At 51.7% G+C, this 23,449-nt stretch overlaps 8 protein-coding genes and 2 non-coding genes across 10 annotated transcripts; 5 read left to right on the top strand and 5 right to left on the bottom strand.

Annotated features, from left to right (window-relative positions):
• Positions 1 to 80: 80 nt before the first annotated feature.
• Positions 81 to 2,575, bottom strand: SMAC4_04913 (uncharacterized protein). Its single transcript, XM_003347557.2, has 4 exons — positions 1,665 to 2,575; positions 1,529 to 1,605; positions 1,084 to 1,457; positions 81 to 1,023 (listed from the first exon to the last, which is right to left on the bottom strand). Exons 1-4 carry the CDS (start codon positions 1,936 to 1,938, stop codon positions 321 to 323), a joined length of 1,428 nt encoding a protein of 475 aa, XP_003347605.1. The 5' UTR covers positions 1,939 to 2,575; the 3' UTR covers positions 81 to 320.
• Positions 2,576 to 4,443: 1,868 nt separating this feature from the next.
• SMAC4_04912 (uncharacterized protein) lies at positions 4,444 to 6,024 on the top strand (the record flags this gene model as incomplete). The annotated part of the gene is made up of 1 exon (XM_003347556.1): positions 4,444 to 6,024. The coding sequence occupies one exon, from the start codon at positions 4,444 to 4,446 to the stop codon at positions 6,022 to 6,024; it is 1,581 nt and encodes a 526-aa protein (XP_003347604.1).
• Positions 6,025 to 6,132: 108 nt separating this feature from the next.
• On the top strand, positions 6,133 to 6,246 carry SMAC4_13163. Its single transcript has 2 exons — positions 6,133 to 6,175; positions 6,211 to 6,246. It is a non-coding gene; the product is annotated as a tRNA-Lys (tRNA).
• A 20-nt stretch (positions 6,247 to 6,266) lies between these two features.
• On the bottom strand, positions 6,267 to 7,918 carry SMAC4_04911 (uncharacterized protein; the record flags this gene model as incomplete). The annotated part of the gene is made up of 2 exons (XM_003347555.2): positions 6,267 to 7,120; positions 7,222 to 7,918. 2 exons carry the CDS (start codon positions 7,916 to 7,918, stop codon positions 6,411 to 6,413), a joined length of 1,407 nt encoding a protein of 468 aa, XP_003347603.2. The 3' UTR covers positions 6,267 to 6,410.
• Positions 7,919 to 8,687: 769 nt separating this feature from the next.
• SMAC4_13162 lies at positions 8,688 to 8,797 on the bottom strand. The gene is made up of 2 exons: positions 8,760 to 8,797; positions 8,688 to 8,720 (listed from the first exon to the last, which is right to left on the bottom strand). It is a non-coding gene; the product is annotated as a tRNA-Ile (tRNA).
• A 262-nt stretch (positions 8,798 to 9,059) lies between these two features.
• Positions 9,060 to 11,166, bottom strand: SMAC4_04910 (uncharacterized protein; the record flags this gene model as incomplete). Its single annotated transcript, XM_066090205.1, has 2 exons — positions 9,060 to 9,710; positions 9,797 to 11,166. 2 exons carry the CDS (start codon positions 11,164 to 11,166, stop codon positions 9,134 to 9,136), a joined length of 1,947 nt encoding a protein of 648 aa, XP_065945933.1. The 3' UTR covers positions 9,060 to 9,133.
• A 747-nt stretch (positions 11,167 to 11,913) lies between these two features.
• Positions 11,914 to 12,678, bottom strand: SMAC4_04909 (40S ribosomal protein eS21). The gene is made up of 3 exons (XM_003347553.2): positions 12,554 to 12,678; positions 12,221 to 12,481; positions 11,914 to 12,140 (listed from the first exon to the last, which is right to left on the bottom strand). The coding sequence occupies exons 1-2, from the start codon at positions 12,583 to 12,585 to the stop codon at positions 12,250 to 12,252; spliced, it is 264 nt and encodes an 87-aa protein (XP_003347601.1). The 5' UTR covers positions 12,586 to 12,678; the 3' UTR covers positions 11,914 to 12,140; positions 12,221 to 12,249.
• Positions 12,679 to 13,247: 569 nt separating this feature from the next.
• On the top strand, positions 13,248 to 16,266 carry SMAC4_04908 (uncharacterized protein; the record flags this gene model as incomplete). The annotated part of the gene is made up of 1 exon (XM_003347552.2): positions 13,248 to 16,266. The coding sequence occupies exon 1, from the start codon at positions 13,642 to 13,644 to the stop codon at positions 16,264 to 16,266; it is 2,625 nt and encodes an 874-aa protein (XP_003347600.2). The 5' UTR covers positions 13,248 to 13,641.
• Positions 16,267 to 16,924: 658 nt separating this feature from the next.
• SMAC4_04907 (uncharacterized protein) lies at positions 16,925 to 19,949 on the top strand (the record flags this gene model as incomplete). Its single annotated transcript, XM_003347551.1, has 4 exons — positions 16,925 to 17,467; positions 17,606 to 18,142; positions 18,222 to 18,728; positions 18,834 to 19,949. 4 exons carry the CDS (start codon positions 16,925 to 16,927, stop codon positions 19,947 to 19,949), a joined length of 2,703 nt encoding a protein of 900 aa, XP_003347599.1.
• A 1,451-nt stretch (positions 19,950 to 21,400) lies between these two features.
• On the top strand, positions 21,401 to 22,798 carry SMAC4_04906 (uncharacterized protein; the record flags this gene model as incomplete). The annotated part of the gene is made up of 5 exons (XM_003347550.1): positions 21,401 to 21,821; positions 21,893 to 22,076; positions 22,316 to 22,359; positions 22,449 to 22,558; positions 22,652 to 22,798. 5 exons carry the CDS (start codon positions 21,401 to 21,403, stop codon positions 22,796 to 22,798), a joined length of 906 nt encoding a protein of 301 aa, XP_003347598.1.
• Between the last annotated feature and the right edge of the window lie 651 nt (positions 22,799 to 23,449).

Genomic DNA, 23,449 nt, shown 5'->3' with positions numbered 1-23,449 from the left:
CGTGTCGTAGCTACCTCTAGACATGGGGTCGATCTGGGTCTCTGAAGTATCTAGTTTTGCTATTAGACGTAGTCAAGTCATAGAGAGCATCATACAATCAAGCATTCAATTTCTTTGAGGCTTTTTCGTTGCACTCAACGTGGACGTTCTAAGCCAATCGTGCAATGTGATCATGCTTAATCGTACCGTAGCAGTAAAACTGTTTTGGTATCATCGCTCATAAACAAAGTACACCGCCCACCCATAGTCCATAACCCGTACGTAACCTGGTATCATCCATCCCATCCCATCCCATCCCATCCCATCCCGATATCCCAAAATCACAACGCAGTTCCCTTCTCATACTCGCTCTCCCTCTTGTTACTCCTTCCATTCCCATTCCCGTGCTCCTCAATCGACTCCTCAACCTGCACCGTAACATCCACCGATTTCCTCACCTGAATACCCTCCAGGTCTCCTCCAGTACTCTTCGTCCCCTTGTTATGGTGGTGATGATCCCTCAAACTATTCCACTTCCTGATCCCCGAATGCTCTTTTTCCTTATGCTCTTTATGCTCCTTCTCCACCACATCCTTCTTACCCCCACCAGTGACCCCCTCCTTCATCTCCGCATCATTCACCGTGGTCCCCTCTGGCCCCTCCCACGTATCATCCAATTCCACATACCCTCCATCCATCCAAGCATTCGTCCTTCCCTGTCGCATGTACTCTGCCTCTGCAGCTGATACCGGAGGCTTGAACGGCTTTGAGCCGATGGTAGGCGGGGTGATACTATCGCTTAGTCTTCCGCCTTGTCCGTTGCTTCCGTTGCGGGAACGGGAACGCGAGGCGAGGAGGTTAGGGAAGTATTTGACGATGAAAGGCTTTAAAGTCATGACGCAGGCGCAGATAATGGCGCCGTTGCATTCGACGGCTGTGAGGTAGGTGAGTTCGGCGGCGGCGTAGGTCCAGTCGACTGGAGGGGTTTCGGTGTTTTCGACTTCGAGGAGCTTGAGGAGGCGGAGGATGGAGATGAAGCAGATTCTGTGTGGCAAGGGGATGTTAGTGACTAGGGAAGCGTAAACATAAAGGATGAAAGCTTACAAAAAACCCAGACCAAAGACTGCGGAAAGCGCAATCTTCTGCCTCTTGGGCAACATGATTGTCCACACCACAGGCAACGGCAGCAAGAAAATCAGGAAATCCGTGGCCATATGTAGACCCGTGCTGGACCACCACATTGACTGGGGGGCCGTCCAGACTCTCTGGATGGAGAAGTCCCAGTAGGAATTCAAGGGGATGGCGGCCACGAAACACACGGCAAGCATGTAGATGTGGCTGACGGTGACAATGGCAAGGAGGATTTGGCCACCGAGTCGGGCCCAGCGGAAGGTGAAGAGATGGATGTAGAGGAGCAAGATGGAAGCCTTGGAGAAGAAGAGGCAGAGGGTGTAGAAGACTAGGGAGTACCAGGAGGCCTGGGTGTTGTGAGAGATGTCAGTAAGTTCGTCCAAGCCTCTCTTCGTTTTGCTCAAGAATGAGATCGTACCCTAAACCAACTAGTTCCTGCTGCTATATCCAAACAGTTAATGTCCCAGATGTGAAGGCCGGAACCGTGCATGGCCTCTGCTCAGCGTCAGTATTCCATCCGATGAATCTGAATGACGCTGGACACATGTACTCACGCTCTATACCCCCAATACTCGTGGCCAATGAAAACACCAAAGCAGCCAAGAGACTCCAATCTGTGGGGCCCAACACTCGAATGATGACTCCTCTTGTGTATAGCCGCAGCCCGACAAGAAAAGCGGCTATGAGCCAGCAAACGACGCTCGAAGCGTAGATGTTTGGCCTCAGGGAATCATGTTGTCGTTCACTTGCTGGCGGCCAGGTACCATATGGGTCGCAGATCTCTGCTGGTGGCAGGGCCGTAGTAGTACCATTCGTCGTACTGTTCATCGTATGTGGGTGTAATCTGTATATCGTCTCCCCCCTGTTGCTGTATGTTGATCAAGGCCCAAGTCTGATAACTCAACCTCGACACACTGTCTCTCTGAGTGTTATATTGTGAAGATCGATAACAGTTTGAAGACTAGCTTCATGGACAGTGGAAGTGATTCATGGGAAAAGGACGGGAGTCCGGGGGGGAAGAGCGGATACAAGTATGTTCCCGAAGCCACCAAGACGGGGAGAGTAGCAACGGAGGTCGAAGCCATTTCTGGGGAAGCATGGTAACCCCCAAGGCGGGTGGGCGGGTGCCAATGCAACGGTTGCTGTCTATGCAGCTTGGTTCGAACCTGGTACTGGACAGTTACGAAGCGCCGGCAGTCCAGACTAGCCTTGACCGGTGAGGGTCTTTCTGCCAATGTAATGGTTTTGGGTTCCAGGCAATGGGGATTTGATACTTTGTTGGTGATGCCGCATTGACATTGATGGGCATGCAGATTGAGAGGCCATGCGGACATGGGCTTTGACATTGACACTTGACGATTCGTCTGGGGGAGTTGAAGTGGGACTCGGACTCGCTTGATCATCAAGAATCCCATGCTGGAGTTTACTCACTTGAGTACTTCATATGGGCAGCTTGAATTCCGACTTTGTGAAATCTGTTGAATCTCCTCAAGATCTCTTGGATGAGGTGTTCTTTAGCTTGTCAGATGCTGGCCCAGGCTTGGAGCTGACACTGGCTACCCCATGCCCGAGACGATCACAAGGAAAAAGAAAAGAGATGACAAGTCCCGACCGAGTCTGTCTGGGCGGCCGCGGGGATGTTTTCAAGAAGTTGGTTGTGGCTCAATATTTCTCAGAGAAGAATGGCAATTTCACGCGACACACTCTCCTCATTCTCTCTTTCCTGTCAGGAAAAAAGCCCAATTTGTGGCAGATGAGCCAGAGATGAATCCGAGACGGAAGTGGGAAGGAGCAAAACGCTGGTTGAGTGAGATCCTGCCGTGGTTGTGTGGTTGTATTTTGCAAAGCGCACAGACGAGAGCGGCTCGATGCGAAAGCGAATGGATTCCAATTGGCCAGACTTACGATCGAGGTGGGGAGTCGGGGAAAGTGGAGAAGTACGGAGGAGTCCACCATTGCTGTCGGTGGTGCCTGGATCGCCGCCATGGTTTGGGCAAGTTCAGGAGGACACACATCCCGGACAACTGAAGCCCTACGAGGAAAGAGCACAAGTGGAGTTGTCAAATCTCCTTCTTCAACTGAACTGAACCCCGCCATTGTTTTCTGTTTCAAGAGTCTGGAAAGAAAGAGAATGAATGGGTTGGGGACGACGGGCAGGAAAAAGAAAGGACACGATAGGTTCCAGCTGAACATCAAAAATCCTGCTGACCTGGACCATGAATGGCCCGCCCGGAAGCAAGCGACTTCTCCTCCGTCCCAAATTCCCAGACCTCCAGCTCCCCAACCGGGCTCTAACTTCGCTTGACTTCAGCCGGCAGCACGTTGCATGCCTCTTTTTGATAAAATCGGAATCCGGCAGAGACTCCCATTCCCATGAACACCAAAAGCACTACAACGACGGCACAGAAAATTTGGCATGGACGGCTATGCTTTCTCCTTTTTTTATTCATTTATTTTTACTCTACCATCCGCCGGTTCCCTTCTGTTATGTTCGGTCGGGTCGGAAACTTTTGAGCCCCGCTTGGTTGTTTCTCCCGCTTTTGATGTTTAATTTCCCCCACTATCAATGCTCAATGCACCCTCCTGTTCTTCCAGAAGCTCTCATATGTGAAACCGCTATTGCCTCAGCTGTGTTGCCAAGGTGGCCATCCTGGAAGAGGCCAAGTGGTTGGGGGGTCAGGTTCACCTCGGTGTGTTGACCGTATCCAGGTAACGGTCTTCATTCACCTTTCACAACCCTTACTCACTTTAAAGGACAGATTTGTCGAGATATCCAAGCACCTTATCTCAACAGGCAACAGCTTGAGATCACAAGAAAGCTTACTGTCTGGTTCAAACATTGAGTTGGCGATAACGTCGGTGATGGACAGTCGTGCTGACAGCGGACCGAGTGGTTCCGGGGTTATGCCACTACATCATTGAGACAAGAACAGATGTTCGGCACCAATCCCAACCTGAGCTCAATGGAAGACTGCAAACAGATATTTAGACCAAAAATAGCATTGGATAATGCTACGGCTATTTGGATGTTCGAATGGACAAGATCACTCAAACAGGGCCAAGTGACCGACATCCTACAGGTACTTCGTTAACAGATCTTCTGTCATCCTCGCCCGGCTCTAGGTGTCGCTTTCGTCGGATTCATTGACCGCTGACGATACTTGAGACTGACGGTGAGTAAGCACCCAGGTGAGATGCATACGATGAAACTTCTTTGCTCCGACTTGCGGCAGTCATGCAATATGGCTATAAAACCCAACACAATGTCTTCTTCTCGGGCATGTTGAGGCATCAGGATAGCATTCACACCAGCACCACCGCCGAGTCTTCACAATGGGCTCCCACCAAGTCAGCGGTGACAAACCCATCCTCCTCTTCACCAGCCTCCCAGCAACCGGCCACATAACTCCCACCCTCCGCATAGCTTCTTCCCTCCACGCTCGCGGCTGGCCCGTCTTCTATCTTGGTCCTACCGCCCACAAGGCCACCATATCCGCCACCGGAGTCAAGTTTCTCCCTTTCCTCGACGACGCAGATTTCAACAATTTGGCGTACTTTGCCTCTCAGTCTGGTGATGATGCCGGGGAAGGGGAAGCTCCTTTGCCCTCACCTCCGGTGTCTGAGCCCGAGGCTACTACCACAGACAAAGCTGCTCCAGAACCAACATGGCGCGACCGCATTTTATTCATCGCCCGGGAAATGATCATCTCTCCCATCCCCTCTCAGCACCGTTCTCTCCTCGCCGCTCTTGTTCATATGCACCGCCTCTACAGCAGCCACCCCTCTACCTCCCACCCTTCCATTCCTTCACAACGAAGGGTAATAGTCATAGCCGAATCAATGTTCAACGGCCTCCTCCCCTTATTCCACTCTGCCCCCCTCCCACCTTTCATCCCCAAGCCAATAGCCTTCCTCGCTCTCAGTGTCATGATACCCCCTCTCCGGTCTGTCGACCTGCCGCCGCTAATTACCGAACCCGTTGAATTCAGCACTACCTCCTCCTCCTCCTCCTCCTCCGAAACCCATCGGAAACGTGTCGCCGAGATGTGGAGAGATTGGGAGGTGGATACAAAGGACCTGAAAGATTTCATGGTAGAGAAGGTGGAACGAGAAGCTGGCGGGAAGGACTTTGCCAAAGCCATGGATGCACATGAAAGGAAAAAGGGGCGGGAAAGTGGTTGGGCGTGGTTAAGTGGGGAGAACTTTGTTGGGTATAATCATGTTTTTCAGGTTGGTGTCGAGAGCTGGTTTTATAAGACGGAGGAAGGGTGGCCGGGGAATTGGAGCTTTGTGGGGGTTGTGCCGAAGTTGGTTCCTGTCCTTGAGGAGGAGGCGAAGCAAGCGCTGGTGGAAGAGGTAAAGCGGGCGAGGGAAAAAGAAGGGAAGAAAGTGGTGGTGGTGACACAGGGTACGGTGGAGATTGACCCCAGACAACTCATCATTCCGACTCTTCAAGCTTTGAGTGCCCGACAAGAAGACATTTTGGTGGTAGCCATCTTGGGACATCGCGGCCGGAAACTACACAAGGACGTGCTGGTACCTGGTAACGTGAAGGTAACAGATTACCTCCCCTACGACGCTATCCTCCCTTATGCCGATGTTTTCGTCAACAATGCTGGTTACGGAGCAGTGATGCACGGCATTGGTCACGGGGTGCCGATGGTTGTCGCGGGAGAAGAACAGGATAAGAAGGAAAATGCGACCAGGGTGCAGTGGCGCAGACATGGGATCAAACTGAGTAGATCGTGGACGGAGGGAAAGGAGTACGTAAAGGAATTAGGGGAGGCTGTTGAGAAGGTTTTTGACGACAAGGAGGGGAAGGAAGTGAGGAAACGAGCTAGGGAACTGAAGGACGAAGCGGACGGTATTGATTGCGTCAAGACTGTCGAGGACTGTTTGTTGTCATATCTGTAATTCGAGTTCTCTCCTCTCCACTTCTCACTTTCGTCCGAAGTAGCCCCAAACAAGCAGACAAACCAACGGGTAGGTATATAAGCCAGGTCATTGGCACCTTTTCCTTGTGGTCCGCTGGTGTAATTGGTAAACACAACGCACCTGGCCTTTGACATAGACATTAACCCGGTCGCTAGTCTGGGAAATTTCAGGATATCGCCGGTTCGAATCCGGTGCGGGCCACACTTTTTTTTTTGCATCTTTCCATAACTTGTACCCCTTTTTTCTTGTGTTGATGGTTTTGGCGTCTTCATTCATGTGCTTTCTTGTATATCCGAAGAAGTATGGAGGTCCAACCACAACATGATGATATATGGCTGCCTGCCTGCATCGCATGCCACAACAAATTACAGCTTACTCCCCTTCCCCTTGGTCTTCTCAGTCGGAGCAGCAGCCATAGCCATAGCCTCCACCCTCTCCACCACCTCCAAGTCTCTCGGCACCCTCATCGCCGTCTTGACAACCTTCTTCACCACCCCACTCTCCGTCTTCTCTTCCTTTGTCTCTTCAACCTCCTCCTTCCTGAAATCCACCAGCACAACCCTCTCAACGTCTCCTCCCCGTCCACTATCCCTCAACTCATGTCCCGGCTTCGCCAGTCCCAAGATTACCCGTCCATTACCGTAACTCCCAGTCTTGGCGAAGCTGACGACTTCGGGACTCATGACCTTTTTTGCCCAGGGGATGTCGGAGGTGGGATGCTTGACGCTGGAAGTCGGCACACGGCGCAAAAACGACAAAAGCTTCTCGCGTTGCTCGCTGTAGTTTGATGAGTGGTTGGTGGGAAGGAACCGGCTGATGAGCGTCAGGAGGTAGAACTGCGGTGGGTAGAGGATAATTTCTCCGGAGGAGGCCTTGGCTAGCCAAGTAGATGGGGAGTCGAAGAGTGCGGCGGTGTGCTCGATGCCGCCGTCGTGGGTGGGGGTTTGGACTACGGTTCGGGTCTGCGATTCGGAAGTGTTGGTGTTGAGGGGGAGCATGTAGAGGTACATTTGCGTGGTGAAGCGTTTGCGCTGGTTTTGGGGCGTGATCCAGCGGGTGAAGGGGTGGAGGTTTTCTGGTTTTTTTTTTTTGGGTGTTAGCTTTGCTTTTCTGTTTACGTCTTTCCCCGTACCTGTAGGTCATGACTAGAACATAAAGAAAGGGGAAAGAACATACCAATATCAGCAACCCCGCCCTTTCCCTCCAACCACTTCCCAAACTTGATCCTATCCCCGAAAACTTCTTTCCTCCCCTCTTCCAGCTCCTCCTCACTCAACACCAGCATCTCATTCCCATCCCCATTTCCCCCACTTCCATTCCCCCCAGTCCCCTTCTTCCGCGCAAGCAAAATCCCACTCTCCTCAAACGTCTCCCTCACAGCCGCCAACCGATAAGCTTCACTATCCTTGTGCAACTCCCCGTTCTTTGGCAAAGGATAAAAGTCGCCTTCGTGAAACTCGGAAAGGTTGCCACCCGGGAAAACGTGCGCGGAGGCAAAAGAGGAAGATTTGGCGACCCGATGAAGCAAAAGGACTTGGTTGGTGGGAGATAAAAGGATGACGGAGGAGGAGGGGCGGATTGGGAGGGGGCCTGAGCCGGGACCGGAAGGGGTTTTGTTGAGTTGGGGTAGTTCGGCTTTGGGTGCGGATTTGGGTGGCATGGTTGTTGTGATTGTCCGTGTTGTTGTTGGTGTTGGAGGGTTGTATCTGGGTGCGGATGCGCGAAGGGTCCTGCGGGAATGTTGTGGGATTCGAGAAACAGTAGAGGCACTGAGCGTGCGCGTCTGATGTCGAAGACTTGGTGTCGACAAGTTGAAGACGTTACTGCCGATACCACTTGTCCGTGTCGTGAACCGGAGACAAGGCGAAGTCATGGTTTTTGTTTCTTCGATTTGCGGATGTGTCTTTGCTTTATGTTATTTTTCGTGGAATGACTATTCCCGGCCTGATCGCTCCCGAGGGGTTACAATCCGTTTCAACCTCGGTTCTTTTTTTTGGTTTGTTGGAGTTCGTTGTCCTGCGTGTGGTTGTGTTTACTTGATGGAATTCCAGGTTCCCCGCATCCGTCAGCCAAGACATTTGGCCCTGCTCCCTGAAGATAGTGGCTCCACAGGGCGCTCCGGGGTTCCGGGGTTAGGTGCGGCCCCACTACGGGGTGGGGATGCTGATATCCCCGGCTTCAATATCCACATGCCGGCGGTATTCTCAACATCATGGCTTCTTGATATGGATTGAATGTCAAACATTATGTTGCCAGTATCACACGACATCGAGGAAGACGGGCAAGTTCATGGAATATGGCCAAGTATATCTAACATCGCCCATCTTTTGATCGGCATTCCCTACCTGACAGATTCATATCGGCGGCAATTGTATTCCTACGCCAACAACCAGTGTGGTGTTTATTGAAACTTTTCGTTGATTGATTCGAGCGTGGTGTGTAAGCCCACTCCAGTTAGTCAACAGTTAAAAACTTCATATTCTATCTACACTACCTACGCTACCCGCGACTCACACATAGCACGAAGTTTGCTTGCTATATGTGCTCACCGGAAAACTACCAACGAAAATAACCAACCAAAAGTGAAAAAATGGTTACCCAAAAGGGGTAAGTAAAAACCATAGAAAGATGTAAAAAAAATGTGGTCCGCACCGGAATCGAACCGGCGACATGTTTGATCCCTCAGCCTAGCTGACCGAGCTAAGCGCAGTCGTCATAAGACCAGAGGTGTTATCAGTTACACCAGCAGACCACGGAAAATTAGGTCAAGCAGCTGGGTTATATACCCGTTGGGTTGGGTTGGTTGGTTGGACTTGGGACGGGAGTTGGAACTTGGGAGTTGGGATGAAAGTAGAGGAGAGGAGAGGAAGGGGAGGGGTCGAAGCAAACGAAGACGAGTGCGTGGACGGACTTCATCGACCACTTTCAATTCCTGGTTGCGACAGGGGACGCGCAGTCGTGAACCCAGGTGCGGTGGTGCATTTCAGAAGGGAATAGTTTTATATCGCCATGTCGTTGTTGAATGTCCATACTTCTATACACAAGAAGCCAGATGCCACGATCATGAAGACCTTCCCGCTCCTAGTCCTCACAAATTCCTAGCCAGCCCGCTCTTATAAGCCTCCAAAGCCCTCTCCCTCGCACCCTTATGTTCAACAATCTGTCTCGGATATCCCCTCTCCTCCAGTTTTTTCCTTATTTCCTCCCCTCCCCGTCCATAAGGATCATGAATCCACCCTCCCTTCCCCCCAAGTTTCCCTCCTTCCAAATCCCTAAGTTCCTCCACCCACCGCCTAATATACTCCCCCCCCTCATCAAACTTCTCACTCTGCAAAAGCGGATTAAACACCCTAAAATACGGCTGCGGATCAACCCCCACACTAGCCGCGAACCCCCACCCGCCATTATTCGAAGCAAAGTCGCCATCAATCAAATGTTCCATGAAATACCGCTCGCCCATGCGCCAGTCTATTAACAAGTCCTTTGCAAGGAAGCTGGCGACGATCATGCGCAGCCGGTTGGGCATGAAGCCTGTTGATAGGACTTGGCGCATGGCGGCGTCGATTATCGGGTAGCCTGTCTGTCCCGAAGTCCAAGCGTGGAAGTGCGTGGGGTTGTAGGACCAGGTGATGTTGGAGTAGAGGGGTTTGAAGGGTTTGTTCATACTTTTGAGGAGAGGGGTTAGTGCGATGTGATTCCTATGGTAGATAGAAGCAGGGAAACGAAAGGAGAGTACGAGAAAAAAACATACCAAACATAAGGCCACCCCACCAAAACATGCCTATAAAACTCCCTCCACGCCACCTCGCTAATCCACCTCTGAATGCCCTCATTCCCCCCATTCAGCCTCTTCGTATTATTCCTATCCCTCGCCGCGCGTATCGCCGTCCTGGCACTCAGCGTTCCCGAAGCAAAGTGCACCGACAATTTACTCGTCCCGCCTTCCACAGAAGGAATGTCGCGCCGCTCGGCGTACTTGCCGATATTCTCGTCGCAGAATTTGTGTAATCGTTTGAGCGCTTCGTGCTCTCCTGCTGGCCAGAGGGCGCGGTAGCGGGCTTTGGTTTCGTCGTTGTCTGGTAGATTTTTGTTCTCGGGAGCTGGGGGGATGGGACAGGTGAAGAGGTGCGCGTACTTGGATTTTGTAGAGGGTGGGTTTGGTAAAGGCTTCTCGTAGATTTCCAAGCAGTCAGGGTTTTCCTCCACGTGCTTGATCCATGCTCGATACCAAGGGCTGTAGACGGCGTATTGGCCTCCGCTGCCACTTTTCAGGGCGCCGGGCATGACGACGCAGGTGTCGTGCACTACTTCCGCTACCATCTTTTCGTCACCCTCTGCGAAAATCTTGACAAGCCTAGCCTCCCTCCTGAGCTCATCAACTTCATACTCCATCGCACAAAACAAGTGACTTGCCCCCCAAGCCTGCATCAACTCTTCTATCCTCTTCGGGACATCTTTGCGTTTTTTGACGGTCTCAATCCACAACGGAATGCCCAACGCCTCCAAGTCCCTCTTTAAGATCTCCAACGTTCTCAGCATGAAATCCACCCGTATGGGAGCCCTCAAATGCGCCTCCAGATCTTCCGGACTCAAAACGTAAAGACAGATCAGCGGCACACCCGCTTCTTGAGCTTTCTGACTGGCTAGCCAGAGAGAGCGGTTGTCATGTAGTCGGAGATCCATCTTGAACCAGTGGACTACCGCTTGGCGGACTGGTAAGGACTTGCGCAGGGCAGCGGTCTCGGCTAGTGCGGCGTAGAGGGTTTCGATGGGCCGGGGCAGCTCATTGTTGTTGTAGGCTTGGGCTCGCGCGTTGGACATTTCCGAAGGGTAAAACTTGCGGAGGACGATGCCGTGGGTTTCGGAGTCTTTGTAGAAGGGATGTGGTGTCTTGAGGGGATCCAGGGAGGCGTTGGGGTTGGTGGGAAGAGGGGCATCGGTGGTGGTTTTGCGCTTCTTGTCGGTTTTTGGGTCGCCGTTGATGCGTGAGGTTTGGGGCGGCGCGGTGGCCTTGCGCTTGGAGGGCGCCATTGTTGATTTGGAATTTTGTAAGATGGTGGTGATGGTTGGTAGGAAGACGCTTGTCTTTGGTGTTGACGAGATGCGGATGGTGCGAAACATGGAGTTGTATGAGAAAGGAGAAATGGAAACAGAGGTTATTTTACCTTCACCATTGCCACAGCCACAGGATAACTACTTTTTATGATGTGGATGCGCGTGTGATGGGAAGGCGATGCTTTGTGCAGTCTGATCGCTCGATCTCTGCGGTACGTCATGGTGTTATTGAATCGAGACGGATCGCGCCCCTTCCGTTCCAGTCATTTGCTTTGTTAGCGCATCTCCAGCAGCGGATCTCCAAATGCAGGGACATGCGGGTTTCCATGGCAATATTTTGGGACGAACGGAAACATGAGGGAAGCATTCATTGGGAGGAACTTTCCTCTGCAGATATCGACTGCCTTGCAAACAAATTCCCCTCAACATGTCAGCACATTTCACAAACAAACAATGAAACACAGCAACCCCTTTTGGACGTTCAAACATATTCCAAGAAAACTGGACTTCCAGCACAAGAATAATGACAGCATGTAAGACTCGTATCTGTACCACGACGAATCACTCGCTCGTCACAGCCTTTCAAAGCCTCGATGTTCAATCTGCGGCATGGAAGCTATCAAGGTAGCTCCAGAATCCCCAGCCTCGAGTATTGTAACCCGGGGAGACTTGTCTAGCCGGGGTGTGTGTGTAGTAGGGGATGTCACGGTCGGTTGGATGCTGGATTCGGTGCAGTATCACGATCGGATGTGTGTGAAATGTTCGGCATCGGCGCGAGGAGGAATCGATGGACGAGCGGAACGGTATGCGGACGTAAAATCGTTCAGATCATCAATGCCAGTGTATTTTTCCGAATGAGAAACAATATCCTTCTGACGCCATTGAGCCTTTGTGTCCATCAAAGATGCATTTCCGCAAATCCCAGAGTTTCCCAAACCCAATGTCGTGGTCCCGCTGCCAGTAGTTGTTCGTCCCAAGTCGTTTCCTGCCTTCTCAACAGGTCGTTCTTGTGTCCAGATCGATCATGTGTCGGATATTGTCTGAATTGTTGGGTATCATATCAGCAAATGTGCTCTTCCGTCGATAGTGTCGATTTGTGATTTCGAGTGTATTCGCGTACCATTGCCTCATTCGTTCGGGAAAAAGCACTTAGCGCTGGGGGTTCCAGACGGCCTTGAGGAGACCATCGCGCTGGGCAAGGCGGTTGAGGGAGTCGTCAGACTCGCCCATGGCGCGAACGAAGCCGGAGAGGGCGTAGATGATGTTCTCGCCCTGGATGGCACGGCCGTTCTCGTCGACCTTGGCGATGGTGATCTGGCAAGAACCGTGGTCCTTGGACTTGATGATGCGGCCCGTCGCAGAGCACTTGCGGGGGACGTAACTGGAATGCCCTGTGTCAGCACATTTTCACCCTTTTGACCAAAAGTCAACATATGGGCAGCAATAATCATACAGGTCGACAATTTCGCCGCGATCGTTCTCCATTTTGGCTGTCTTTGGGGGTGCTGAGACTGCGGTTGGGGGTGTGTGATCTGGTGACGAGGAGCGGGCAACAAGCGCAGAATTCCGACTTGGTTAACTTGAATTTCGACACAAAATCGCAGTTTGGTGTGCAAGCCCCAAGTGTGGGCTGCCGGTGTTGTGCACGGACCGTTTCTAGTCACTTTTTGTGGCTAGTGTGCTTCCCTGGTTGTGGCTGCGGTCTAGACTTGGAGTTCAACCAGTCCCTTTGTAAGGTACCTGCACTAACAACAAGGGCCCGGACTGTCAGGTGATAGCGCGCTGCAGTCGCGATCTTGGTCCCTGCAAAATGGAAGCCGTAGAGGTTCCCATCGCCAATTCGCTTAATTGATGGTTGATGGTGCCTACTTTTGTTTCTTTATAGCATACCTTGAGTTGGGTTGGATTGTCTTTTTGGCTTGGGCTTTCATACTCAGTAACATCATATGTCTCTTGGCTGAGTCCCGTCTTCGCCCTTCGCCAATCTCGTCGCCTTCCTGTTTTCTTGATTTCGCGCGGCGCATCGAGTCGCCAAGTTGCCCCGAGCGCCCATCACCGTCACCAACCAAAGTCTTTGCGCCGGAATTGTTTACTCTACCGACACATACGGAAAAGATTTGGTACTCTTTCCAACAACACCAATTCGAATGGCGCATAATGACACGATAGACATCATCTCCTCGTCGCCAGAGTTCCCAGACCTCTTCGCGCCAGTCGCAAAGGCACCACCAAGGAAACCAACCTTGCGAACCGGTAGCAATGCCGCACCTATTCCCACTGAGCCTGTCGGATTCGGTACCTTGACAAGTGCTGCTAGCATCTGGCGCTTGTCGCAAGTCGTGGAGGAAGAAAACCCTGCGCAAAAGTCGCCACCGAAGCCAACAACAACAAAGGAGACTACGGCGATAGCAACATCCGTGTCTGCAGTAACGGTTGAGGTGTCAACGACAACAACAACCACGGTGCCCGGGGACAAGCCAGCAAAGAAACCCAGGAAGCCGAGGAAAAAGAAAGACGAGACAACAACGGTCACCGACGAAAATGCGCCACCCAAACCACCAGCAAGAAGGGGAAGACCACCCAAGCAAAAGGACGCGGATGGACAGACTGCTTTACCCAAGTCCAAACCAGCGGCAAAACCACGGGCTTCAAGGAAGAAAGCTGAGACTGAACAAGCATCTTGCCGCTTCTGCTCATGCTTCTACGGCCGATACCCCCGTCCCAGAGGAGCCCTCGAAAGCTCCCGTTGCGCCCAAGGCTCCAAAATCCGCCCCTGTACAGATTGACGACGAGCCAGTAGATCTAGAGCCGGCAGATAGAAGAAGACTGGATTGGACACCACCGCTAGATGACGGACCATCACCAGCTGCCGGCAACTCGTCTACTGTCAAGGAGCTACCGTCCTCTACGATTGCCCATATCGAACCACCAGTGGCATTTGGAAAGCTCTTGGATACATACGGCTGTAAACCAGAGAATGATCAGCCGAGTGAAGTCACTAAAGCTGATGTTCTCGGGAAGAGAAAGCTGATTGAGATGGTCGCTACCACAACTACTACAACAGACAACCCCACAGGTCCACAGACATCCCTAGCCAAGGCGAAAGCCCCCAAGAAGAAGCCACGCACAATCACTGACCTAGCAACGGCCGCCTACCGAATACAAGACCCAGTCGACGATTCTGCGTCCACGGTGACATCGAAACAAGACACTCTCCTAGGCTACATTGACGTCGAGGACGACAAGGCTACTACCAAACCGAGTGATGCCAAGACAAAGGCCGCCTCCAAGAAGCCAGCAAAGCCCCGGGTCTCCAAGAAGAAACCGGAGCCTTGGAAACAGCTGTTGTTATCTCCCCAGAGCGCACTCAGGCAGGTGTCTGGTCAGGATTTCGTCTTTGGCACCTCAAGCCAGCTAGTGACAGAAGACACCGATCTCCTTCGTGCTTTGCACGAGTCAATGAAGACCGCAGGCAACGCGCCGGACAGCGATCCCTTTACATCGAGCCCGGCCAAGTTCAGCAATCTTGCTAGCAGACGCAGGACAGGGAACAATAAGCTTTGGAGGGTGGGAGCTAGAGATGAGGACGGGGATTTGTTGGATTTGGAGGTATTTGATCTGACTGAAGCCGTAGATGTGCCGGAAGATCTGTTACAGCTAGCTAACAGGCCGTCTGCTGGTGTGCCTGAAGAGACAAGACCCGGAAAAGAAGCCGAGGGCAAGACGGAAAGAGCAATCGAAATATTGTCATCTGATCCCGTTGTCCCAGAACGACCCACGGCTACGAGGCCCGAGACTCAGATCACAGCACTCTCAGCAAAGGGAAAAGAATTGGCCCGGCATACTACGAAGCCTCCGCCGCCAAATCCCGTTAACACTCCACGAGCGAGAACACCACAGTGGATACGTTCGCCTTCGAGAGAAAGCACACCTCCGCAACCAAAGGTCTTCGCACGAGCAAAAACGCCTCCACGACCGACCACGCCCCCGCGAGCAAGCGCCGTACTTGACTTCGACTTCGATTTCGACTTCGACGACTACGAGCCACCACCAAGTAACCAAGAACACTACCAACTCCTCGAGCAGTCCCAAAAGACCGCCAGCCCTTCCAAGACACAGCAGCAGCAGCAGGGACAGCAACAGAAACTCCAACAGCAACCGCAGCCGCAGAAAAAGATGGACCCTCGACCTCCACCTCGCCCAAAATACGAGCTTTTTACTGATGCCCAACTGAGCCGAGAGACCGCTTCTTACGGATTCAAGCCGATCAAGAGGCGTGCGGCTATGATTTCTTTGCTTGAAAAATGCTGGGATAGTAAGATGGGGGTGACAAGTACAGGTAGAGGTACAGGGGCGGACCCCATTCCAGCATCTCCGAACCCTGGGAGGGGCCAAGCGGCGAAAAGCGCAACTGTGCTAAAGGAGGTAGAAGGAGCAGGAATAAAATTGGCCGCTGCACCGGCGACGAAAAGACCAAGGGGAAGGCCGAAGAAAACCTTGGCTCCGGTTGCTACTGCGTCTCCTTCGCGCAGCACCACGAACAAACGAGAAAAAGCTGCTGCTGCAGGAACAGCAAACCAGACAGCAGCATCAACCTCGAAAACTGCACCAATACCTGTTATGTCCGCATCAACACCCAAGCGCCAACGCATAAGCGTCCTTGAAATTCCCGACTCGGATATCGATGACTCCGATTCCAATCCGTTCGCCTCCTCTCCCCTCCTCGCCTCCTCTCCCCTCCTCGCCTCCTCGCCCGATGCCTCCCCCTCCGCATCCCAGCTTTTCTCCACTCCCGAAAAACACCCAGGACAAGATCACGACGCGGTTGAAATGTCCCTTCTAACCGAATGCGAAGAGTCGCTGCTAGACATCACCTCCTCTACTTCCTCGGAAGCTAATCTCTTCAAACACATGACACGAGCTATCACCACGGCTCCTCGCACCAGCAATCCTGCCGAGCCCTCCTGGCATGAGATGATTCTTATGTACGATCCTATCATATTGGAAGATTTGACGGCGTGGTTGAATACAGCTGGACAGGGATTGGATAGCGTCGGGTGGGAAGGCGAGGCGGGCACAGATGAGGTGAGGAGGTGGTGTGAGAGTAAAGGCGTGGGGTGGGTGTGGAGGGAAGGGAACAGGGGGCAGGTTAGGAAGAGGTTCTGAGGGGACAAGACTGGATATAGGAGGAGTTTGTGTCGGCCGTCGGCTGGAGGGTTGGGAGCGGGATATGAGGGTCATGATGCTTTTGCTTGCACGTGTGTGCTTGGAGAAACTGGGAATGACTGACGGGATTTGGGTATCGGCGGGTTGGTGGAATGTGCATGATGAGGCCTTGTTGTGGGGGGGTTTTTTTTGGGGGGTTTTTTTTTTCTTCCCGGACATTGTTGACGACCTTCAGAAACAAATGGCAACTTTGCTGATTTGATGCGAGATCCAGACGAGGCGAACGGGAATCACCTTGTTACAGTCACTTTCCCCAAGCTTTTCCCTCGAAACTGGACTCAGTCGCCATGCAGGCTACATATATGCCAGGCTGCATGCATGGAATATTTTATTTCTTGAAGCCTGGTTCCTGCAACTATTTTGCCGCATGGCTTCCTTTCAAGTGTGCCATATGGCCTTGTTAAGGAATATGAATTTCTTTACCACTGCCATTTATATAATCATCATTCCATTTTCCAGTTTGCTCCCTTCTCTCTCTCTCTCTTTTATTTTCCATATATCAAGCACCTTTCGATCACAAACGCTCTATCACAAACCCTTCAATACCACTATCAACAACTACCTTTACCAATTGCACATTGTCAGAAAAAATATCACGATGTTTGACCCTGTCATCTTCCTTCCGTTACTGTTGGCCATGGTGTCAACGGCATCCGCAAACGTCACCACTAAATTGGTACCAGTGGTCGAGACAATTCCCGATCCGACCCCCTCGGTCGGAGAGTTCTGGATCGACGAAGACAAGTCGATTCCGCTCAGACTGACCACCGTCACACATATCGATGCCTCCCAGTCTACCACAGTGGTGCCTGTCATCATTAGCTCGCCCAAGGTCGATGAGATCGTCCACCAGTCCGTCGCCGTCTTCACCGTCCCCGGCCAAGTTGCTCCCTCCCCGTCGAGCAGCGATCACAACGGTACCCACCACATTCCCGTCGTCGAAGAGGAGCACAGCGGAAACAGCCAGCATGTGGGCCCCACGACTGTCTACCAAACCGTCTACCTCCCCAGTCCATCAAGCACATCGACTTGGTCGACTGCATATGAAGATTCGGTCACGATTGTCTTAACGGTGTATGTCAACAATGCTGCTGCCACCGCCAGCACTAGCACGTCGTCGTCGTCGACAACCACAAGCGAGGTAGGTCCTATTGTCGTTACGTCCGTGAACACGGTCTACCCCAACGTGTCAACTTCATCTTCTTTCTCTTCGTCGTCGTCGTTGTCGTCGTCATCGTCATCCTCATCCATGTTGCAACCACAGCCCACCAGCACCTAGTATATCACGGTTGTCATACCCAAGCAGTCGTCAGCCACACCAAATGTCGTCGTCGTGGAGTCCCAGAAGTCATCTCAACTGGAGCCTACAACCACACAGTTCATCACGACCATCACGACTCAGTCTGCCAAACCCAATGTCGTCGTCATGGACATACCAAACAAGGCGTCCACCGAGGTCATCACGATTACCGAGTCCTCTGATCCCAAAGTTGTGGTCGTCCAACCCAAGCCGTCCACCGAGGTCATCACAGTTACGGAGCACGGCAAGCCCAATGTCGTCGTCGTGCAACCCAAGGAGTCGAACGAGGTCGTCACGGCTACTGATTCCTCTAAGTCGAAGGTTGTTGTCGTCCAGGGGCAGTCAAAAGAGTCCTCGCGCTTCATCACCATCGTCAAGACTTTGCCCAGCGGGGTAACCGAAACCGACATCATTGTCGTGAAGCCCAAGGACCCTGCCACTGCCACTGCCACTTCAACCGAACAACCCGTTCAACAAGAAGCCAAAGCCACCACCAACACAGTACCTTCAACCACGGTAACCAAAACCAACCTCCAAGTGATCACCAAAAAGGTCACAAAAAACCCACCTCTCCACAAGCATCTACGTGCCTGAGCCTCCTCCCATCACGCCCACGGTAGGAGAGGTAACCAACCTCATCACCCAAACCAAAACCCAAAAAGTCACAAAAACCCACTTTTCCACCAGCTACCTTGCACATGGTGCACCTCCTCCACCCGCACCTGAACCCGCACCCGAACCCTCACCACCCGAACCCGCAGTGGTGACAGTCGTCGAAGTCGTCACCGTTTCCAACGCGCACCCCTTCGGTATTGGAGCTTCACATACCCCTGCGGCTTACTACACCCACCAGCCGGACGCAGATCCGGGCGGTATCCATTGGGCGCAGGGCGTGCATACGGTTCCTGGAGATAGGTCGGCGGAGTTTGAGCGGCTGAAGCCGCCAGTTTGGCCTACTTGGGAGGTTAATGTGGTTGTTGCTCCTTGGAAGCAAACTGAAAGTGAAACTGGAGCTGGAGCAGCAGCTGCTGCTGCTAAGACTGGAATGCACATGGGCATGGACATGGAGGCGGCTAGGAGCACTACTTCGGTTACCACCCCGGTTAGTGCTGTTGAGACTACCTCGACTCCGACCTCGACTTCGATCTCCTTGTCTACCGTGGAGGTTACTTCTGTTGTTGACGTTACCTTTGATGTTCGTCCCCAGGATCAGGGTGCGGGTGCGGGTGCTGTTGACAACGCCCAAGCTCAAGCTACATCTACTGTCGAGGTTGAGGTTGAGGTTGAGGTTACTTCCACGTCCGCCTCCGCCGTCGAGACTACCTCTGCCTCTGCCTCTACCATTCATACCACCTTGACTTCTCCCATTGTCCACACTACCTCTACCTCCACCTCTACACCTGTTATTGAGATTATTTCCATAACAAACGTTGTCGCTAATTCCGATGCTACTACTCAGGATACCCACGAAACGCCTACTACCGAGCACGAGCACGAGGGTGATGATACCACTACCTCGGAGGCCGATGGCACTCAAGAGCCGCAGGAGCAGGAGTCGCCTGACATCGTCCACGTCCACGTCCAGGCCCGCGATTCCAATATGGACAACATTGACAATAACATCAACCTCGTCGCGCAAGGATGCAGAGACAGGAACCCCAAGGGCTGGATCACCCTCTCCGGAACCAGAAGCAATCCTAACCCTACGTACGGTCCCCCGCTTACTTGGCCGCAACACTGTGACGGGGGAATCACTTTTATTACTGCCATTCGCAAGATGCCTTCATTTATCACGTCTACGTCCATCGACAACGCTGCCGCTACTCCGATGATAACCGCTGCTCCTGCTCCCAGTTCCCATCCTGAGCTCGAGCCCACCGACAGCAGCGACAGCGAGAAACACGAGTCACTGGATGCAGGTGGTGATATCATGACGGCCCATGTCACTCGTACACCTGCACAGACCTCGTATAGCACCCGTACCTTGACATGCGGTAACCGGATTCGCGACAACGACAGGGGCACCGTTGTGAACATGAAGCACAAGAGGATCGAGGACAATATCAACGCCGAGGAGCACAATGCCATCAGCATCATCGCCGAGCACAACATCACCGAAGTCCAACAGGCGCTCGTATCTCTCGCTGTGCAAGATGGCGGAAAAGACGGTGACTTCTGGTCCGAAATCGGCGACGGCATCAAGGAGGGAGTCGAGAGATTCGGGAATGATGTTGTGGAGGGGCTCAATAATCCGATTTGCTTTCTGATTCCTTGCCACCATGCCAAGTTTGGCGACCATGCTCACCGTGATCACCATGGTTAGAGTTGAGTAGAGTCGAGTAAGGAAAGGACAGGGCAGAACAGCAAGAAAGCGAGATCTGAGGTTGGTGGATGAAGCATTATGGTAGGTACAGGCGCAAATGTTCAACAACTGAACAACACGAAGGGAAGTGGAAGTGGAAGTGAAGCGCGGCAGGTTTGATGGCTACTATCGACACACATGGAAGAGATTTGGGAAACTCGCATACCTATCAGGGAGTTGGCGAGAAGGGGGGAATGGGGGAGAAAAAAGGAAAAGGAAAGAAAAAAGAGAGGAAAGGAAAAAAAAAAAAAAAAAAAAAAAAAAACAAGAAGCAGGACAGAACAGGGCAGTGTCTAAAGGTCCCGCTCTGCAAAGACGGAACTGCCTGCCTGCCCTTGAGATTATCATGACGGAGGCCGGTCTAATTTGATCGTTATCTGGGTAGGCAGACCAGATCGTGTACCCCATTGGGATTTGGGGACTTTGGGGACTTGGAGTTGGACTTTTGGGAGAATGACGATGATGTGGCTTTATACCTCTATGTAAAATGTGTAGACATGATACCTTGCCTTACTTCATCATGTCTGTGATCTCAGTTGTCGCCGTTTTACTAAATCTAAGAACAGGGTCTTAATAATGTTTTTCTCGAGAAGATTATACTTCATAACATGTTTTCCAATACCAACCTGTACAACACGGAATTAAAAAAAATATCAGTGTCAACCTTTCTTGTATACACCGAAAAAGTCTAGAAGATACTCGGTAAAGTACCTGTGGTGGTGGGCGACGACTTGACCGGTGGGTTACAAAAGCCATTTTCAGTTCTGGGCCTGTAGGTGAATTTCAACATTGGATTCTTCTCTTTTACATCATCTTTCAGGTCAACTACTCAACCCTTCCAGCCACTATTACTGCCTCTTCCCCAATAACCGCGACTCATCATCATGCCTACCTTTTCTGGAGATGTAATCCATGATGCACTATTGGAGAAGCGTTTGGTTATTTCTTCTCACTGGGAACTGAAATTTGGGAGGATCGGAATCTCCTGGCTCGCTTTGAATGTCAACAAGTGTCTTTTGCCGCGCGAAGCCATCATCATCACCAGATTCAACAAGGGACGATGCCCAGAAGTTGGCTTTCGTCGACGGAGGTGGTTATTGCGGACTCATTTGCTTTCGTGAACCTGCCGTGACCAGGCTTCTGTCCCGTCTCGTCGTTCCTTCCAGTCACGTCGAGGCGGTCCCTTTCGTCTCCCATAGACCCTCCACTGATTTCAATTCTATTCACCTCATTCTTCAAGGCTTTCATTCACTACCATTCATCACTTCAATCGCCAACAAGACCGTCCACCATGTCCGCACTCTGGACTGGACATTTAAAGCTCAGACGAGCGTCGCTTCCATGGCTGGTACATCCCCTTCCTCCTACTTGCAACAACTGCCAGACACAGCTCATATTTAACCAAACTAAATATGGCAATCCTCAGCTGCCTTCCCGGCCTTGAAGTAACCGTCGAGGTCGACAGCCAGCGTGCCCACGAATACGACGCCGGTCTAGAGGAAGTCGAGTCGCGCGCGGAGGAGAGCAACTTCCACCCGATTCAACAAACACTCCAGCACCGCCACTTTGGAGTCCCGTACGTACTGAAATACATCGAGGCCAAGCCCGGTAAACGATTTATCTTCGTCGTCGATATGACCAACTGTCATCACGTTTTCGACTGGAACATCGGGCCGAGCGAACAGCTCAGCTACTCGTGCCATTTGGACGGCTTCTGCGCCGGGTTATTGCGAGCTTGTAATGGTGTCCAAAACGTAACGGAATACTGGGCAACTGGGAGTAGAGTTGCGGGGTGGAAGAGACGCTATTTTCGGTTTGAAGGGCTTGATGTCCGTGAGTACAAACTATAATGCTGACTGGTTATGTTTTCCCATGCTAAATCTATCATCAATATGATGGTTCAGTTGAAGGAGGGGATGGTTCCAACGCCGAAAATGCCAAAAAGTACGGCACCCTTCCAGTCAGACTTTTTCTCAAGGTCGGGACAGGCCGCATCGCAGCTGCTAAGGATGACATAGAGGGCCCTCCCCTCATCCACTCCGTGCATGAGAAGGACTTGAAGGGTAGAGCCGTCGACAGCAAGGTCAGGTAAGATATATCTATAAGAACGAAATACTCACTCACTCACTCACTCGCCAACACCTACCTACCTACCTACCTACCTACATCTAGGTATAAAATAGTTGCAATTGAGTGTCTATCTAGACAGAATGCTTCCTTAGGTACCGACGTTGAATCGCCTGCTTACCTTACATCTGCCTCTATCTAGCTTCAATTCCGAACCCATTGAGCATCAACCTGACCTTAACCCGATTCATACGACAAAGTGTGTCGATCCTCGCGGCCGACCCATCGCCGTATTTGAGTTTCGGTATCGAACTATGGTTTAGTCTCCCTCCCCTCCATCGTACTCTCTCGTCAAAATTGCTGCTTACACCAGACTTTTCCATACTATCACAGAGGGTCTTCATCAAGAATGCGTCATCCCCTGCCCCCGCCCGGTTCATGTTGTTGTTAACGCCGACGAAGACGAAGATAAGGAAGTCATCGATGTTGAGGAAGAGGATAAGGTAACCATTTTCCATTATTAAAAACTTGCAAAGAGGCAGGAGAAAATGAACAAGAAATAATGAATAAGCTAATAAAGATTGTTTGTCCCACAGAAACGCATCAAGCGTGAGCCGGAAGATGATGCCTCCCGAGGCCTCAAGCGAGAAGCCCCCAAGAACGATGCTCAGTACCCTGTCAGCAGCTACAAGCTGCGCCGCTTGGACAACGGAGATGCCGAGATTGATCTTACGGACGACTGACGGATTTCTGATTTATGTGGAGGGATTGAAAGGCATTGATGTCATCAGCTACATATACCTTGGTTTTAGCAATCTGAAAGAAGGGATTTAAATGGTACGGCCGGGCCGTGGAAGGCACAGGCTGGAACATGAAGTGTCTGTCTCATAGCTCAAAGGTCAAATACCTCTATGCAGAAAACACTCTGAAAGGAAGTGGCTTCATCCACGGGGAGGTACGCGTACGTCTACATGCAATTCTCAAAATGGGCAGCTTTGTGAAGCAACAAGTCCAGTGAAGAGAGTAAAGCGTGGTTGGCACAATGAGGACAAAAAGTTGAAAAAATCACTACTAGTGTCGTGACTTCCTATCTTTGTGTGAGAGAGGAATAAAAGTCTTTTGGTAGTAAATACATGATTGATTGACGCTCACTCTTGAGAGAGAGAATATGGAAGATGACTATCACCCTATCGCCCTATCTATTCCTGGTGCTGTATTTGACACTACGTACCGAGCCAAACCAGACTCACATCAGTAACAGTCAATCCGGCCGGCCCAGAGAGCCAAGTGTGTAACCAGCCTATCTTGTCATCGATAAAGTTTGACAGCGCACCCACCCTGGCGCTTGGTTCTTGAACCAAACCGAAACGAAAACAAAAGTAGGTACATTTCCC

This window comes from Sordaria macrospora, chromosome 1 (assembly GCF_033870435.1).
Source record: "Sordaria macrospora chromosome 1, complete sequence".
NCBI classification, from domain to species: domain Eukaryota; kingdom Fungi; phylum Ascomycota; class Sordariomycetes; order Sordariales; family Sordariaceae; genus Sordaria; species Sordaria macrospora.
The sequence above is the reverse complement of the archived record's forward strand: the minus strand, read 5'-3'. Positions and strand labels throughout refer to the sequence as shown.

What these genes read in the sequence shown, in the direction of transcription:
- SMAC4_04913 (XM_003347557.2), bottom strand. Translation starts at nt 1,938, where the DNA reads ATGAACAGTACGACGAATGGTACTACTACGGCCCTGCCACCAGCAGAG. An exon ending in GAGTATTGGGGGTATAGAGC is followed by an intron (nt 1,606 to 1,664) that starts GTGAGTACATGT and finishes GACGCTGAGCAG; the next exon opens with AGGCCATGCACGGTTCCGGC. An exon ending in GTCTTTGGTCTGGGTTTTTT is followed by an intron (nt 1,024 to 1,083) that starts GTAAGCTTTCAT and finishes CTTGCCACACAG; the next exon opens with AATCTGCTTCATCTCCATCC.
- SMAC4_04909 (XM_003347553.2), bottom strand. Translation starts at nt 12,585, where the DNA reads ATGGAGAACGATCGCGGCGAAATTGTCGACCT. An exon ending in CGCGGCGAAATTGTCGACCT is followed by an intron (nt 12,482 to 12,553) that starts GTATGATTATTG and finishes AGGGCATTCCAG; the next exon opens with TTACGTCCCCCGCAAGTGCT.